The sequence below is a fragment of the Trachemys scripta genome, chromosome 1, assembly GCF_013100865.1.
Source record: "Trachemys scripta elegans isolate TJP31775 chromosome 1, CAS_Tse_1.0, whole genome shotgun sequence".
NCBI classification, from domain to species: Eukaryota; Metazoa; Chordata; order Testudines; family Emydidae; genus Trachemys; species Trachemys scripta.
In genome coordinates this window covers 201930378-201946175 of record NC_048298.1, presented here as the reverse complement: position 1 = coordinate 201946175, position 15798 = coordinate 201930378, and the positions used below count along the sequence as shown (strand labels likewise).

The following is a 15798-nucleotide window of genomic DNA, read 5'->3' as shown; positions in this document are numbered from 1 at the left end:
CTCCAGCTTCTGGCTTGGCCGGGGACGGAGCATCGAGGAGAAGAGGAGGGGCGGGAACGGGTGGCCCTCACCCTAAGACCCCGCACTTTTGGGCAGGCTCTGCCACCCTTGCTCTGGTGATGAGTTACCTGGTCTGTCTGCAGCACATGAGGTTAATTTTTAATTGAGGATAATATTTTAATTCTTTTGGACAGGAGACGTTAGTTACTCCCATCCTCTGAGGGGTTTGTTGAACCATCATAAGAGGTCACTTATAGTAAAGCTGAGGTACTGCTAGAGGTAACCTGAGGAATGCTAGTTCTAGAAACAGATTACTGATAAATATTACTTATTCTATTGTAGCCTTGTGACCCTAACAGCATCCTCATGCAAGAGGGCTAGAGGTTCACTGGTACCTGATAGTGAGTTTCAGCTAAGCAGACCAGTTCTGTGTACCTCAACTCACTAATATCATAACCCGTATGTAAAAGATGTCATGTAAGATATCAACAGAAATATAACATCATATAGCTCATTAGTATTACTGTGTGGTGTACATACAGAGGAAAAATTCAAAATTACAAAATTACAAACCTATTGGAGCATCCAGACAAGGGAACTACAGCAGCACACATTTTAAGGCACTTTGGGTTACAGGACAAGTGATGACACAATCCCTCACTGATCTGAACTGTACCCTAGAACATGACAAGATAATTGACAAGACTAAAAGATAATTTCTTAAGTGGGGTAATGAAAGTTTCTTTTTTCTAGTGTGTGTGTGTGTGTGTGCGTGAGCGCGAGCGCGCGCACAGGCAAGTGTGCATGAGAGAGAGAGAATGAGAGAGAGAGGCTTTTAGATAACCATTTCTTGATTCTTCAACTAGGCATTCCATTGTCTCTCAAACCTCTAAAGCATTTGTTGGTGGGAGTCTGAAAAATGTGAGAGTTTTAAGGGTCAAACTATTTTCTCCAGGAATTTTTTATGCATGTCAATTTTTTATAAGTGCATAAATATTTAAATAATTTTTCATGTAAGTAGTTAGAGGAATGTTATAATGAATGGAAGTAAGTTGTCCAAGTGGGTGTGAATGGGGAGCAAAGGTATTTCATCAGAGAATGGCTCTATTAACATATCTGGCCTCTATGGGTTAATTGCGATAACATCTTTCATAGATGATGCACGACCTCTTTGTCAACAGAAGTCAAAAAATTCAACATCCTAGTATGTTGCTTTCAAAAGGATGTCACACTGCATGGCAATAATTTCCATTTCTAATGCACCATTGTCCAAATGTAAATGTTCATTCCCTTTGGCTGCCAGTTCACTGATGTCATCTGTCATGATAGAAGACAATAAAAGATAAACATTGCCAATGGCTCCAATTTCTCAAAGGTCTGCAAACTTTCTGGCAAATTCATAATGCAGATTTTTTTTAAAATCATCCACATATGCATAAAACTCTTTAGTCTTCATCATGTCCAAGAGTACTCTCTTCAAACGTCTCCACAACTGTTTCCATGAACAGGAAGTGCTGTAATGCTGTCTTTTCTATTAGAGCTACCCACAAGCTCAATTTCTCTCTGAATTCATTGCACCCAGGTGTATACTAACCTCTCTTTCCCCCTGCAGCTGTTGAGTGAGTTCATTGAGCTTTTTAGTAAGGTTAGTCACAGGAACAATCTAATGCACCTTTTCCATAAGCTCATGTTTATTTCTTGATCCCAATAATATTTGGAGCATGTTGAAGACTGAAAAACCTTTGGAAATATCAACAGATCTTTTTAATATAATCAAAAGCCCAGTAGGATTTTTGGACGTTGCATAAAAAAATCATCTGCAGAGGTCTGATCAAAGCACCTTTGAAACAAACAGTGTTGAAGGCCTCAGGATTAAATTAAGTTAACAGCATTTACTGCTACTCCAGTAACAGGTGTCAAGTCCATTACTTTTCATTGTAGAATTGATTAATGAAAAATATTGAGGTAATTAAGAAAAGGTTGAAGGTTCTGTTGTTACAGAAGCCATTTTCAGCAACATTGTTTTCTTGTTGACAATGTGTTTCTTTGACTGACTGTAAATATCTTCCCCTCTTGATTGCTTCAACAGTGACAATGTTATCAAAATATTTTTCTTCATGACACTTTTGCCAACCATTCGTTTTCACATACTCTTCATGAAAATGATACATAATGTGTTCTGTTTTCAAAAGTCCAGCTAAAATACTCACGATTACAGTTGGTTTACTTTAATCCTACACAGCAAGTTTCCCTCGGGGATCTGCTTTCTTCCCCATCTCAAAATGGTGAAGATCTATTGTAGGAAATTCAATCAATTAGCTCCCTTTCTCCACTTACTGCCTGCTCTCCTCTTGACCACTCATTGACTGAAGGGAGGAATAATATGTTCAGATACTACAACGATGGGCAGCAGTATAAAATCCTAGAATAGATATCATAGGAAAGTTCACTGGCTGAGTAGCAGCCTTGTCTTCTGCAATCTGAGAAATGAAGATTTTTTGTATTTTCCCTCCTCACCAGTAGAAGACCAGCAGTGATTGAGATCTTAAGATCTTCATCCAGGATGGTTTGCATGAAGGTCTCTCCTCTTCCATTAGCAGGCTGCATAATGTAGGAGTACAGGGAAGCATGACTGTGCTTAACCTGTCCCAAATTAGGGGGGTCACCTTCAGTTGAAAATACCTCGTTAAGCCAGGGGCTCGAATGCCAGAGCCCTGTGAAAGTAAGAGGTGTGGGGACAGATGTCCCAGCTAGGAGGTGTGTTGACCCTTCCTAGGAGTCCCCAGACTGGTCTGACCTGTTCCTCCCCACTGTTCAAAGAAAGAGTTAAATAGGCTTCATTAGGAGCCTCTTTTGTTATTTGAAATGCTCAATCAGAGCTGGAATCACTTGAGATGGGACAGTGTTTCTGCCCAGCCTGCAAAGAGCTGAAAATCACTAAGGGACTGATGAGCAGAGGTCACAGCAGAGAGGCAGATGTCAGCAGAAGTTGACTGACAGTCAGCTGGTGAATGAGTGGCTGGTGAGGCAGTGAGCAGAGCGAGCGCCCAGCAGGGTGGCTGGTGGAGAGATGTAGTTAGTAGCCAACAGAGCAGCTCATGGAGAGGCACAGCGAGCGGCCAACAGGGCAGCTGGCAGAAAGGTGCAGTGAGTGGCCAGCAGGGTGGCTGATGGAGAGGGGAGATGGATGAGAGCCTGAGAAGCAGCACGAGTAAGGTGCCTCCTTACCTCCACCCACAGTGGGAGATGAACTCTGCAGATGTACCTTTGAGCGCTGGGTCTGCACTGACCAAGGACAGCAATTGTGCGTGGGATGCAGAGAAGGGACAGGCACGCTAAAGGGACTTTTGGGTTGCTGGACTTAAGAACCTGAGGGGAAAAGGACACTGCCCAACTTACTTGGGGGTCTTTTGCTCATGGTTGATGTTTATGAACCCTGTTTACAGTGTTTTCCAAAATTAATGCCGTTACTTCCCTCCTTTTATTGAAAGTTTCTTTTTTACAGTCAGACTCTGTGCTTGTGAGTCGGGAAGTATTGCCTCTCAGAGGTGCCCAGGCGCGGTTTGTAATTTTCCCAGGTTACTAGGTGGGGGCTCGAGCTGGTTCTGTGTTGTATCAACGGAAAGGAACCCCTAGATATTGAACCCGGCCCTGGTTGCTGGCTTCACCTGGCAGAAGGGTTACAACTCTTAGACTTTGGATGAGAGCCAGAGTTAATTAGTGAGCAGTATTAACTGCATCTTTGAAGAAATGTGCTTCTGATGGTTTGTGACTTTAAGAGAAGCCCCTTGTCTCAGTGGATATAATAACACATGCCTGAAGTCACAGTCCATGATCCTACCCATCTTCTAGAATTATAAAATCTTGTCATTGTCACATTTTCTGGAAATGGCTTGACTTACATCAAGAAGAAAAGTAGCTCAGATCCTATAATAGGTTTTCAATTTAACTTTCTGTTTATTGGGATGAAAACAAACACAGCCTTTCTGAACTGGAAGTTTCTCCACATGAATCAGGTATATCGTTTAAACTTGCTTTTTGGACCAGGAGTAAGCAAATCTGAAATTATGCATAATTGCAAATGGGGTTTCACTGATATTCTGATCAAGTCTATAGAACACCATTGCTTGAATTTCAAGAGGATTATCAAAATGAGCCTTGCACATCCTCTTGCTCTCCCCAACCTAAAAGATAAATTAAATACAAGAAAAAAAGCTGCAAAGCCCATTTTATTGAGAACCAAAAATATAGATATGAGTCCAGACACAGATTAGGTAAGTACTGTCCTGTGAAAGAGTGTTGCTACCATTGCTCTCATTTGTTTCATCTACCCTGATGCTTATGTTCAAAGCCACCTGTTAACAGGTCAAAAAAAAAATCTATGGATCCAACACTATATTAACTGCAAATGGGTGAGGTAGCTTACTTTTGATTTTACTTTTTATAATTCATTTTAAACATATTACAATAAAAGCCCTGTCAAGTAACGTTTAAGGGTTTGACTTAAGCAACTAGATTCTGAAAATCAAGTAACAGCCAACACTCCATTTGTCAACTACATAGTCATGTCTGTGTATTACAGAAAATGTATTCTCAGTATACTGAGACCCCTGTAACAGGCTGGCTTAAATATAAAGTGGAAGCATTCTTTTTGTTGTTTTAAATCAAACTTTTGTTATTGAAACATATGTGTGTATAATGTTTATTCTCTTAGATTACACAAAAAGAAATCCATGCATTAAAGCATTCTATAGAATCAGAGATCAAGCTAGAAATTTTGAGAATCAGAGATTTACGTCCATAAACTTCCTTATTATGTTTTTATTCATGCAGTTTGAAGGCATAGTGTCAGCTTTTTATCCAGGCTCTTTTCATTACTTCTCCCTGTTGGTGTTGCAGCACATGCTGTGAATGACCTCCAGAGATTCCTCAAGCTATATGCAGAGATTAAATTGAATCTGAAAGCTTTATTGGACAAGTTTGTCTTTCAGCTTGTGTCTGATGTCAGCTGTATTGAAAAATAAAACTTCTCATGAAGCTGGGTCCTGACCTTGAAAAATCTCCAATCAAATGGTAAGAGATTCAGTTTTGTACCATACCACTATTTGTTAAACGTGGCACATGCAACAAAAAGGGGAAAAGACTTAAACAAAAATGTCTTAAATGAAAAGGAAACCATCAGATGGAATAATCAGATAGCTGCTTCTCTTTGGTCTGTGATTTCCTCAGATATCACCAATTAAGCAGCATCAGACTGTCATTATTTGGAATGGGAGATCTCCAAAGAAAACAAGATGCTTCAGAAAGTGGTGCTGGTGATTCTAGAGGTAGAATACTCTTTCTTGCACATTTACCAATGCCCTAAATACTGTTGAAAAGCAATGCACTGTTAGCCGTGATTTTTGTCTTGTGAACAAGATGTAAAACTAAGATCCTGAGAACTTGTTATATTAGATGGACCCAGTAGCCATTATAACTTCCTGTCTGCACCTGCTGAACTCTTGTACAGTCTAGCCGCACAACATTAAATAATAAGTAACTCCTCATTTAACGTTGTCCCCGTTTCAATGTTATGTCCCTGCTCAATTAGGGAACATGCTCGTTTAAAGTTGTGCAATGCTCCCTTATAATGTCGTTTGGCTGCCTGCTTGTAAGATTCTGTGGAAGAGCAGTGACTTTACAAGGGAGCATTGCACAAGTTCTGCTTTTCTGCCTCCTTCCCCTCCCTCCCAGTGCTTCCCCCACTGCCAAACAGCTTAGGACTTTCTGGGAGGGAGAGGGAGGAGCAGAGACACAGCACTTCCCCGCTCCTTCCCCTCCCCCGCACAAAGTCCTAAGCACCACCAAACAGCTGTTTGGCGGCACTTAGGACTTTGTGGGGGGGAGGGATGTGGCGTGCTCGAGAGAGGAGGTGGAGTGGGGGTGGGAAGAGGTGGGCCTGGAGTGGAGTGGGGACAGGAAGAGGAGGGCCTGGAGCATTCCTGGCAAAATCCGAGCCTGTTCTCTGGGGAAGCTGCTGCTGCTGCAAAGGTGCTTCCTAGCGTCCTTGCCTGCAGAGGGCTGTGCCTGTGTGGGGTAAGCTCAGGGCACTTCCCAACCACAGTACAGTCTGTGGTTTGTCTGTCCCAAAAAATTTCCTTGGAACCTAACCCCTCGCATTTACATTAAATCTTATGGGACAATTGGATTTGTTTAACATTGTTTCACTTAAAGTTGCATTTTTCAGGAACATAACTACAACGTTAAGTGAGGAGTTACTGTACCATGTTCCATCCATATGATGTACGTTGTATGTGATGTATTTTTGTTATAGTGGGAGTCTCGTAGGGCACTCTGTACATAAGATTATGCCACGTCTTTCATTATGACCCCATGAATTCAGATGCTCCTAAACTTCTGGGAAATTCCTCTTTGGGAATATTTTTTTCTATGCTTAGTCTAGGCCAGATGTGCATTTTTGAAAGTGAATGAGCAAACTCCTATCACCCATATGCATATATATTGAATATTTTATTCCTATATTGGACTTATATCTTGCTATTTAAATGTATCTTCTGATACATTAATTTAATTCAGGAAATGTATACTGTCACAGTTCAGGGCAATTATGCCTGTATTCCCCTTCCATGGTCCAGCAAGGGCACCCTCTCTAGGCTCCAAAGCCGTTACCTGCCCTGGGTGAAGCCCTGTCTCTCTTCCTCTCCTGACCAGGGTATTTCCAGGCTGCACAGCCCCCCTCAATGCACTGTGTTATTCCCCAGAACACAGGCTGCTTCGCTTCTCTCCTCAGAGAAGGTACACAGTGTAATTGCCACAGTTAAGTTACAACATAGTAGATACATTTATTCTTAAGATGGAAGCATTACAAAGAAGATATATTAAATATATCACAAACAATAAAAGAACCTACACATAGGGTAATCAGCTTACCAGAGATCACCCCATCATTGATTGGTGATTAGTCCTTCAAACCCCACAGGGGTTTTTACTGTGGACACAAGTTCATAACAGCTTCAGCTCAGAACCAGTAACCAAGTCTTATGGGACCTCAGTGGGCCAAAGACCCAATCCTTTCTTCTTGCACTACAGGTCCTGGATCAGAAAGGAGGCCCTAAAGTCAGTTTTAACTCAGGTATTTAACCAAACATCCTTTTTTTGTCTGTTGGTTCCTGGAGAATCCAGTTTGAACCAGTATAGGTGAGCCTTTCTCCAAGTTGTGGTTGCTCTCTGGACCTGCTACAACCTGAGTGAATTTGCTTAATCATCCTCCACTGTTCTTAGTTCCTGGAGGGCTGGAAATATATACAGTCTCTCAGTAGTACATAAACATTTGCTTTTTTAATATAATGAACTCCTAAAATACTTAAACCTAATCCAATAAGGTTTAATTTAATTCAATAGGTTTGTCCAGAAGATTGTCATATCTGTCACACATACAATAAAATATACATGGTTTATAATTCTGAGAATTTCACATTACTCTGAGAAACTTAATTTCAAATTACGTTAATGGATGTACATGTATATGGATCCAGGCAGGGGAGGCCAATAGCAAACTAACAGACAAATATGTCCCCGCTAAGAAGACCTGCAAACTGGCCCTGTCCAGCGGGCAGGCTTCCTCCCTTTCCCTGAGGTGCCATGTCAGGGACGGGGCCACTTCCGTCAATTTATAAGGCACATATCACAGAGCCTTGAATCAGAGCAAACAAACTCTGTCAGAAAAATAAAGTCTCTAGGGCCTGCAACCTGTAGCAGGCAAAATGGCTTATGGTCTCCCCTCCTCAATTTTCTTTTTCTGTTTGTATAACCTAGCCTAGGGTGGAGCAGGGCTTCTTGCTTGCACCCAGTCTGTTTTAGCTGCAAGTGCCAGACTGTCCCTTGAAGGTGTAGTACACACCTTCAGAGTGCAATAAATGTTTGCACAATCACAGAGTGTACTATACACATAGTGACTGTTTCAGAGGGCAACAGCCATGAAACACCACTAAAGAGAAAACTAATTTCTAATATTGTGTATCTTGATAAAGCTGATTTTTTTTTTTATTTTGTATTTTTCTATGGTTCCTGGAGACAATCCATACTGAATAGTAAATTAGTCAACTAAATATTTAACAAGAAAAATAAAAATGAATAGAAAAGTTGATGTACAGGCAATATATTATTATAATTATTGTTAATTTGTATTACTGTAACAACTAAAAGACTTAGTCATGGACCAGGACCCCATTGTGCTAAATGCTGTACACACACAGAACAGCTACATATGTGATGCAGGAACCCTAACTTTTGCATTCTTTAAACATTATTATTTTAGCTATTTAATCTTAATGTTGCATCAGTTTATTCATTTTTCCATTTAGTTTTCTATATTCAAAAAAAGAAAGGAAGGACTAAAAACAAGACAAAAGGAACCTTCCAACGAGTCCACATGTTTAAGGGCACATGTACAACATTTGTATTAAGCCCTATACAATATATCTGTAGATTTCACACACTTTTAACTGTACTAATAATGCATGGGGTGTACCTCATCCAGTGCACTAAATACCTCCAACAACTACTATGCACATAAAACAAGACAATCACTATGCTCTCAAATGAGCTCACACAATACCACATCATCTGTGGGCAAACACTTTTCACAAAATGATCACTCCATAACTAAACTCTGAGTCCTCATTCTCAAAAAAAAAAAAAAACCTTCACACATTCAAAAGACAAGTGTGGGAGCTTAAATTCATATCTACACTAGACACTAAACATCACGGTCTTAATAAAGACACTGGATTTATGGTTTATTACAACCATCTGTAACCCATTATCCTCCCCCTCTTTTTGTCCTATGACTGCAGAGGTGTTAACTGGCCACTTCACCTTGACTGGTCTTTTACAGTACATGTTAACTACTTATGCTAAACAATCTGTTCCATCTTGTATTTGGCTGTGATCCTCTGAGTACCTTTTCTAGACCTGAAGAAGAGCTCTGTGTGGCTCAAGAGCATGTCTCTTTCACAAACAGAAGTCAGGCTAGTAAAAGATGTTACCCCACCTATCTTACCTCTCTAATATCCTGGCACCAACACAACTACAACATCACAACAAACAGGTTAAATGTTACTACTTCCTGAACTGGACATGTATGTTGTAGTGTTTTTTTCCCCAACTGTACACTTCTAGTCCCCATTACATTTTGTACTGTGCTGCATAATTTTAAGATAAGCTTAAGGTTTTTATTTGGTTGTTTTTTTTTTCAAACAAAAACCACTTTTTTCAAACCTATCATAGAATCTTAGGACTGGAAGGGACCTTGAGAGGTCATCTAGTCCAGCCCCCTGCACTTATGGCAGGACAAAGTATTATTGTCCATCCCTGACAGGTGTTTGTCTAACCTGCTCTTAAAAAATCTCCAATGATGGAGATTCTACAACCTCCCTAGGCAAGTTATTCCAGTACTTAACCACCCTGACAGGAAATTTTTCCTAATGTCCTAAACTGCCCATTTAAATTGAAATTGAAATTTAAGCCCATTGCTTCTTATCCTATCCTCAGAGGATAACAAGAACAATTCACCCTCCTCCTTGTAACAACCTTTAATATACTTGAAAACTGTTATGTTCCCTCTCAGTCTTCTCTTCTCCAGACTAAACAAGCACAGTTTTTTCAATCGTCCCTCATGATTCAGGTTTTTGAGACCTTTAATCATTTTTGTTGCTTTTCTCTGGACTTTCTGCTGTTTGTCCACATCTTTCTGAAATGTGGCTCCCAGAGCTGGACACAATACTCCAGTTGAGGCCTAAACAGCGCAAGTAGAGCAGAAGACTTACTTCTCCTGGCCTGTTTACAACACTACCGCTAATACATCCCAGAATGATGTTTGTGGTTTTTTGTTTTTTTTTAGAGTTACATTGTTGACTCATTTTTAGCTTTTGATCCAGTATGACCCCCAGACCTCTTTCTGAAGTATTCCTTCCTAGAAAGTCATTTCCCTTTTTGTATGTATGCAATTGAGGTGTATCAAAAGCAATGATCTTAATTAAGAGCTGCTAACATGTAAAATTTTAAAGGGACGCCAACTCAAAACCTAGTTAATTTTAAAATGAGTTAAAAGTAATTTCAGTATTATACCTGATCCTAAGTACTCCTGCTACTGATTTGTGGTTTTACAATCAGATTTTTATTTTTTCTTGCTTGCTTTTTTCCCCACAGAAACAAGCTGCCTGACTAAATATTCAAGGAAAAAGTGAAACTAACTGTATACAAAGTGTCAAATGCATGAATTAAGTCAACTACATTAATAGAGAAAAATAATTTTAATTAATTTTAATTACAGTAATTATAGGCATGACTTACAAAAATATCAGGCAAAACATTTTCAGACAGAAGTGTGATACTTATGTTTTCAATATTCCATTGCCTTTAAAAATTTGCTGTAGCTCGGACAAAGTGCAATATTAAAAAAAATGTTTTAAGGAATTGTAATTTCAGATGTCCTTCTTTAACAAAAATGTGACCAAAGGAATTTTGAACAAACTTACTAAAATAAATCCACACTGGATGTAAATGAATCATGGAAAATATAATCTAACAAGGATGAAAGCTATGAGTGCAAGAAAACAGGACACTGAAATTGTGCTACAAACCTCAGTGTAACATGCTACCAAACACACACCTTACCTTATATAGTATACCTACAATTATACAAATGTAGCACTTTTGAATGAATGTATTAATGTGTACAAAGATATTATTTATTTTTTTATTATGATGTATTAATGTGTTTAAAGATATTGAAATTTGTCTCTAGGGTGCATTAGCACATTAAACAACCACTGCATTTTCCCTCTCTGTTTATAATAGTTTTCATACTACTTGCTATGTAAGGCACAGAGGTGTGTGGTTAATAATGTTCATATAATTTCATGTTCCAACTATTAATGGATAGTGAGCACAATTTGCCTTTTGAATCATCTTCCCTGGGAAGTCAAGTTTAGCTGAGGTGTCTCACATACCCTTCAGCTAAGTACATTTTCCTACCTGGAAAAGTAGGCTTCTATTCATTATGCCTGAAGGCATACTGGCCCAGTGGGATATTAGCAACCTTTGTGTACCTTCTCTGTGTCCAAGAAACACTTACACACATACCCACAGAATTATAAACGTAATTCTATCCTGTTCCCTACCCCCCCCCCCCACATCATCTCTCAAGGAGAGATACACAAGATGGTATGTTTACTAAGGGCCCCCTGGCAAAAGCACTGTAAGTAGACTAGACAGAGTGACACTTGACATGTAGCAAGGCCAGCTATTTATTTTTTTGTTCTCTGATCTGACATGTAGATGTGAACAGCATTATATTCTGGCTGTCACACAAGTCTCTACAGAATATAATAATCAACAAGAAGTATTGCCACTGCTTCACAGAGTCTTTTTCATACCACCATGGAGTGCCATCCTTAATTCTGGGCTCCACTTTTATGGTTCATCTAGTTTTCTGGGTGACTAAGGCCTCTTCGTACAGTAGTGGTTAACACTCTGTGCAACAGTGAATATATTCTTTGTTTTTTTTTTCCTCTGGAGGTCAGTTTTCATATGTAAGTTTTTCTTTGTTTCACCTGAAGATATAATGTGAAATCCTGGATCCACTAATTCAATAGCAAACTCCCATTGACCTCAACAGGGCTAGGATATCATGCTTGGTGTTTTATGCTAGTTAAAACTGTATGGAACTATCAATACATTTTGCAAATTTTTTTAATTAGTATGCAATATACAGGAAGATCATAAGGAGGGACATTAGCTTCAAAATATATATGTTTACCCAACTACACATGCAAGAGTACAGTGTTTGAAAATTGGGTTTAAACAGAGTTTTGATAAATTGGAATCTAATTTTGCTTAAAGAGCCAGTGCGGAAGAGCCCAGCACAGTAAAAATTGTAGCACAGGTAGTATCTAAAGAAAGGTGTTTTAAAAATAGTTCTAACAGTTTTGCCCAATTTATTCAGAATCATATTTTAATATAGTCTTAAAATACAGTTTCCTCATAAACGTAGATACAGAGTAAGAGAAGTACTAAGAAGTAAAAGGAGGTCAGAAGGCAGGCAGTCTGTGAGGATGGAACCAAAATAGCTGGCTGCAGTTACTGAGCAGCTGTACCATTATACTGGATAAAAGTACAGTGCAGTTCTTGATCAACTTAGAGCCCTCTTAAGCAGAGGATTTTGAAACTGACTGCAGGCTGGATTTAAATACAAATGTAGAGAGTTTATTAGTTGTAATAATATAGTACATGAGAAACATGGCTTTTAGTCTCAAAAATGTTCAGAAGTGGGTACAGAACAAGAAGCTTTGTGAACATGTGCCATTTTCTGTCTTTGCCAAAAACAGCACCTTTAGGATGGGCTTCACCCGGGTTTTCTTTGTGAATTCAAAGGACTTGCTCAATGGCATGAACAGCTAACTGAATCCCATCACCTGAATTTTCACGTGAAACAGGCAAATGACAGCTAAAACTGATATTACAGTTAAAATGGTGGCATTGCAATAAATAATCTCAAATAAATGCTATTGGCACTGGAAAGAAATTCAGTCTTAGTTCTTGCCGAATCCTTTATAAAACCCCAATACCTTCATTTTCTGCATTTATGTTTTCATCTCAAACTGAGAAGTGCTGGTAATTCACATTATACATCTGCAAGTAAGGAACATACATAATTTTGCAATTCTGAGATTAAAGATAATGAGTTAGTGTAGGGATATGTACTTCTGTGACATCTCCTCTTTCTTTTCTTGTTCTTTCCATTACCGTTGTAACAACAAATTTACAACTCATAAAATAAATGAGTCTGATAAAACCAGCTGAATGCAAAACCTGACACAGCAAGTTTAGTGGCCCAGCACAGGAAAAAAATGCTTACACACCATATTCAGTTCTGCGATGTCATTAAATGAGATTATCTGGCTTGCCTCACAGCTCACTACAAAATCAATGTAAGGCACTTTCCTTGTGTCATAGAGTCATTTTGAAACCATTAGTGGTGTTTACTTCTTATAATGAAATTGGAAAATTTGTCCCCAGAGCTGTGACTGAACTAGGTGACAATTCTGAATTAGTATGTTTCTAAGTGTCATGAAAGAAATGTCTGCATTGTTTTAACTGATGTACCAATGACCATGTTCTGGTGGAGCCAGGACTGTCTCTTGATCTTACTAGTTTCAATCCTGAAAAATCAAGTGGATGTTTTTTGTTCTCTTTAGAAGATGGAGTGGTTTATTTTCCTGCACATCAGGCTTTTCTGCTTTAGTATGCCAGAGAATCATGGCTACTGCTAGAGGTCATGGGTTTCTCTACTATCTGTTTTTGATACACATTATCCACAAAAAAAGGCTAGTGTAAAGAGAATACCTAGAAAAATAAATAAAACAAAAACAAAACACGTAGATAACAATTCAGATCTTCCTTCTTCTGACTGCACCATGAATCCCTCCCATCACTGCATGCTCCTCTTTACCAGCCTATGACACTGAAAGCATTAAAAGTATTTCCAGGACAATGAAATGGAAATTTCCAAAGTCACCCTAATTCCTAGAATGCTTGTAAAGAATAATATTTTAAAAAGCCAATGGTAAGCCAGGCTTTGTTAGCTTAGCAGCTGGGACACATTATACAATATAAAAACAAAACTGTGAAAAATGAACCAAACTCAAAACCAGCATGTCTCTTGTTTTATACCATACTGCTAGTGTCCAAATCCCTTGGGGTCAGCTTTAAAAATCTCAGGCTTAATTTTCACAACATATTTCTACTTTTTTATTTGCATTTGTAAGCCCATTTAAAATGTATCAATACTGAAACACTTACGGAAACCAGAAGGGATAAGTCCAGGTGCTCCTGAAGCTGGCTTTCCCTTTAGTGCTTGAATTAAATGGTTTACTGCTGTCCAGTCAGCACTCAAGTCTTCTAATTTTCTCTAGAACAGGAAAGTATGCATATTATTCATTTGGTAAATATTTTTTAAAGGAGGTAGCATTTGCTACATGAAGGAACACAAGATGTCTGCAGTACTGTTACTTTAAAAGAGTGAGAGGTCCTTTCCTACAGCATGTTTGCTTATATTTCATGTTCAGGCATAATATTCTCTATCATTGCATGTACACAGTTTTTTTCATATTGTGGAGCTGCCCAACACCACAAATCTAGAAACAGGAACTATTTTGTATTAACAGGAGGGACAATAACTTATCATACCCGGACAAGGGTGAGAAAGGAAAAATAGTTCCTTAACCTTCTTGAAGAGGACAGACCAATTTCATGTTTGTTACATGTACGTATGTAATACATACTTGTGTGTTTTATCAAGTTTTATTTGCAGGAATTTGGGATGGTCATCATTTTGCTAATGAAGCCACAAGCAAGTTATTTAGGTCATCCCAAACAAAAGCCAATAAGACCTTCATACTATGTGACACCATGACTTGTTCTAACATTACACATATACTAAAGGGTCTTACGAGTGTTTTAAAGTAGCATAATATTATATTCTGTGTGCACAAGGTTGAGCACTGAGGGCTAGATTGTGACTAAGTCCAAAACTAAGCAAGAGGGCATATTTGAATTTTGTGAAGGGTCCTGGCCAGAAAGTCTGGTTAGTCATGCTGGAAAAGGGATTTGGGGAGAAACACTTCTTTGAACAAGAAACTCTAGTTTGCTAGATCAGGTTTGAATCTTTGAATCTTTTACTTTTGTTTGCTTATAACCCTTTGTATCGTTATTCCTTATATTTGGTATCACTTAAACCTATTGCTTCTTGTTTAATAAATTTGTTTTACTTTAACTATAAACCAATTCACTGCTTTGATTAAAACAGAGTGCTTGTTAACCCCAGTTAAGGTACTAAGCTGCTGGGTATTGTCTTTTTAAGGGAGCAGCAAACTTAACTTCTGCGAGTGTTCACTGAGAAGGCTAGATACTGCAGAGAGAGGTATATAACAGAAAGGTATCTGAGGTACTCCGAAGTTGGGGTTCATGCATTGTTACTTGCTAGGCAAAGTGGGGAATGGCAGACTCTGGAAGAGTTTGCTGGAAGAGAAAACGAGCTTGTGTGTTAGGGAGCTGAAACATAGCAGCAACAAAACTCTCAATTATTGAGGCTGAGAGGGGTAGCACAGTAACTCACAATCCTGGGAACCCCAGCAGATGGTAACACTTACTAAATCAGAATTCAGTCCCTGTTTGAGGATACCTAAAGCATGATCCTTATAAGCATTGCAGTTTATATATAATGCTCTATTATCATGAATTCATGCAAAAGAAAAGAGACAAGCACTGTGGCAATAGGAGATTTCCATTGTCCATCTTATCAAAGAACAGCTCATCTGGGACTGACAGCCTATCTTTTCCATTTAAAAATTCTTGTCTATCTAAATGATCAAATCTACATTCATTAGACTGTCATTTTGAAGGCAGTTAGACATTAAAGAATTGATGAAGATTCCTTGGTAATATACAAACACTGATTCTGGCAACAGTGTTTGTTTGAAAAGGTAAGTAGGTTTAAGTGAGGTTTAATCTGGGTAGTTAAAAAAATAAAAAACAACTGGAAGAATAAAACATCCCTGGCTGTGACTGACTGTAACTGAAAATGACTAATGATGCTGTCATTTTGCAACTCTTATCTGATGAAATGATGGCTGGCAGATTGTAATAGCCCTCTTGTCTTCAGCAATTATTTTGTGTCAGTGGTTGGGGGCGGGGGAGGGAGGGAATAAACTTTCAGCCAAATGTAGAAAGCAATGT

At 38.8% G+C, this 15798-nt stretch overlaps 1 protein-coding gene across 11 annotated transcripts in view; it reads right to left on the bottom strand.

Moving 5' to 3' along the window:
- The window catches only part of DMD (dystrophin), a 1855422-nt gene that overhangs the window by 567088 nt on the left and 1272536 nt on the right, over positions 1–15798 (bottom strand). For all 11 annotated transcript variants that reach the window (XM_034754682.1, XM_034754655.1, XM_034754674.1 and 8 more), the window contains one exon: positions 13864–13972. In XM_034754682.1, the coding sequence (XP_034610573.1) occupies positions 13864–13972 (109 nt within the window). The remainder of the gene's footprint in view (positions 1–13863; positions 13973–15798) is intronic.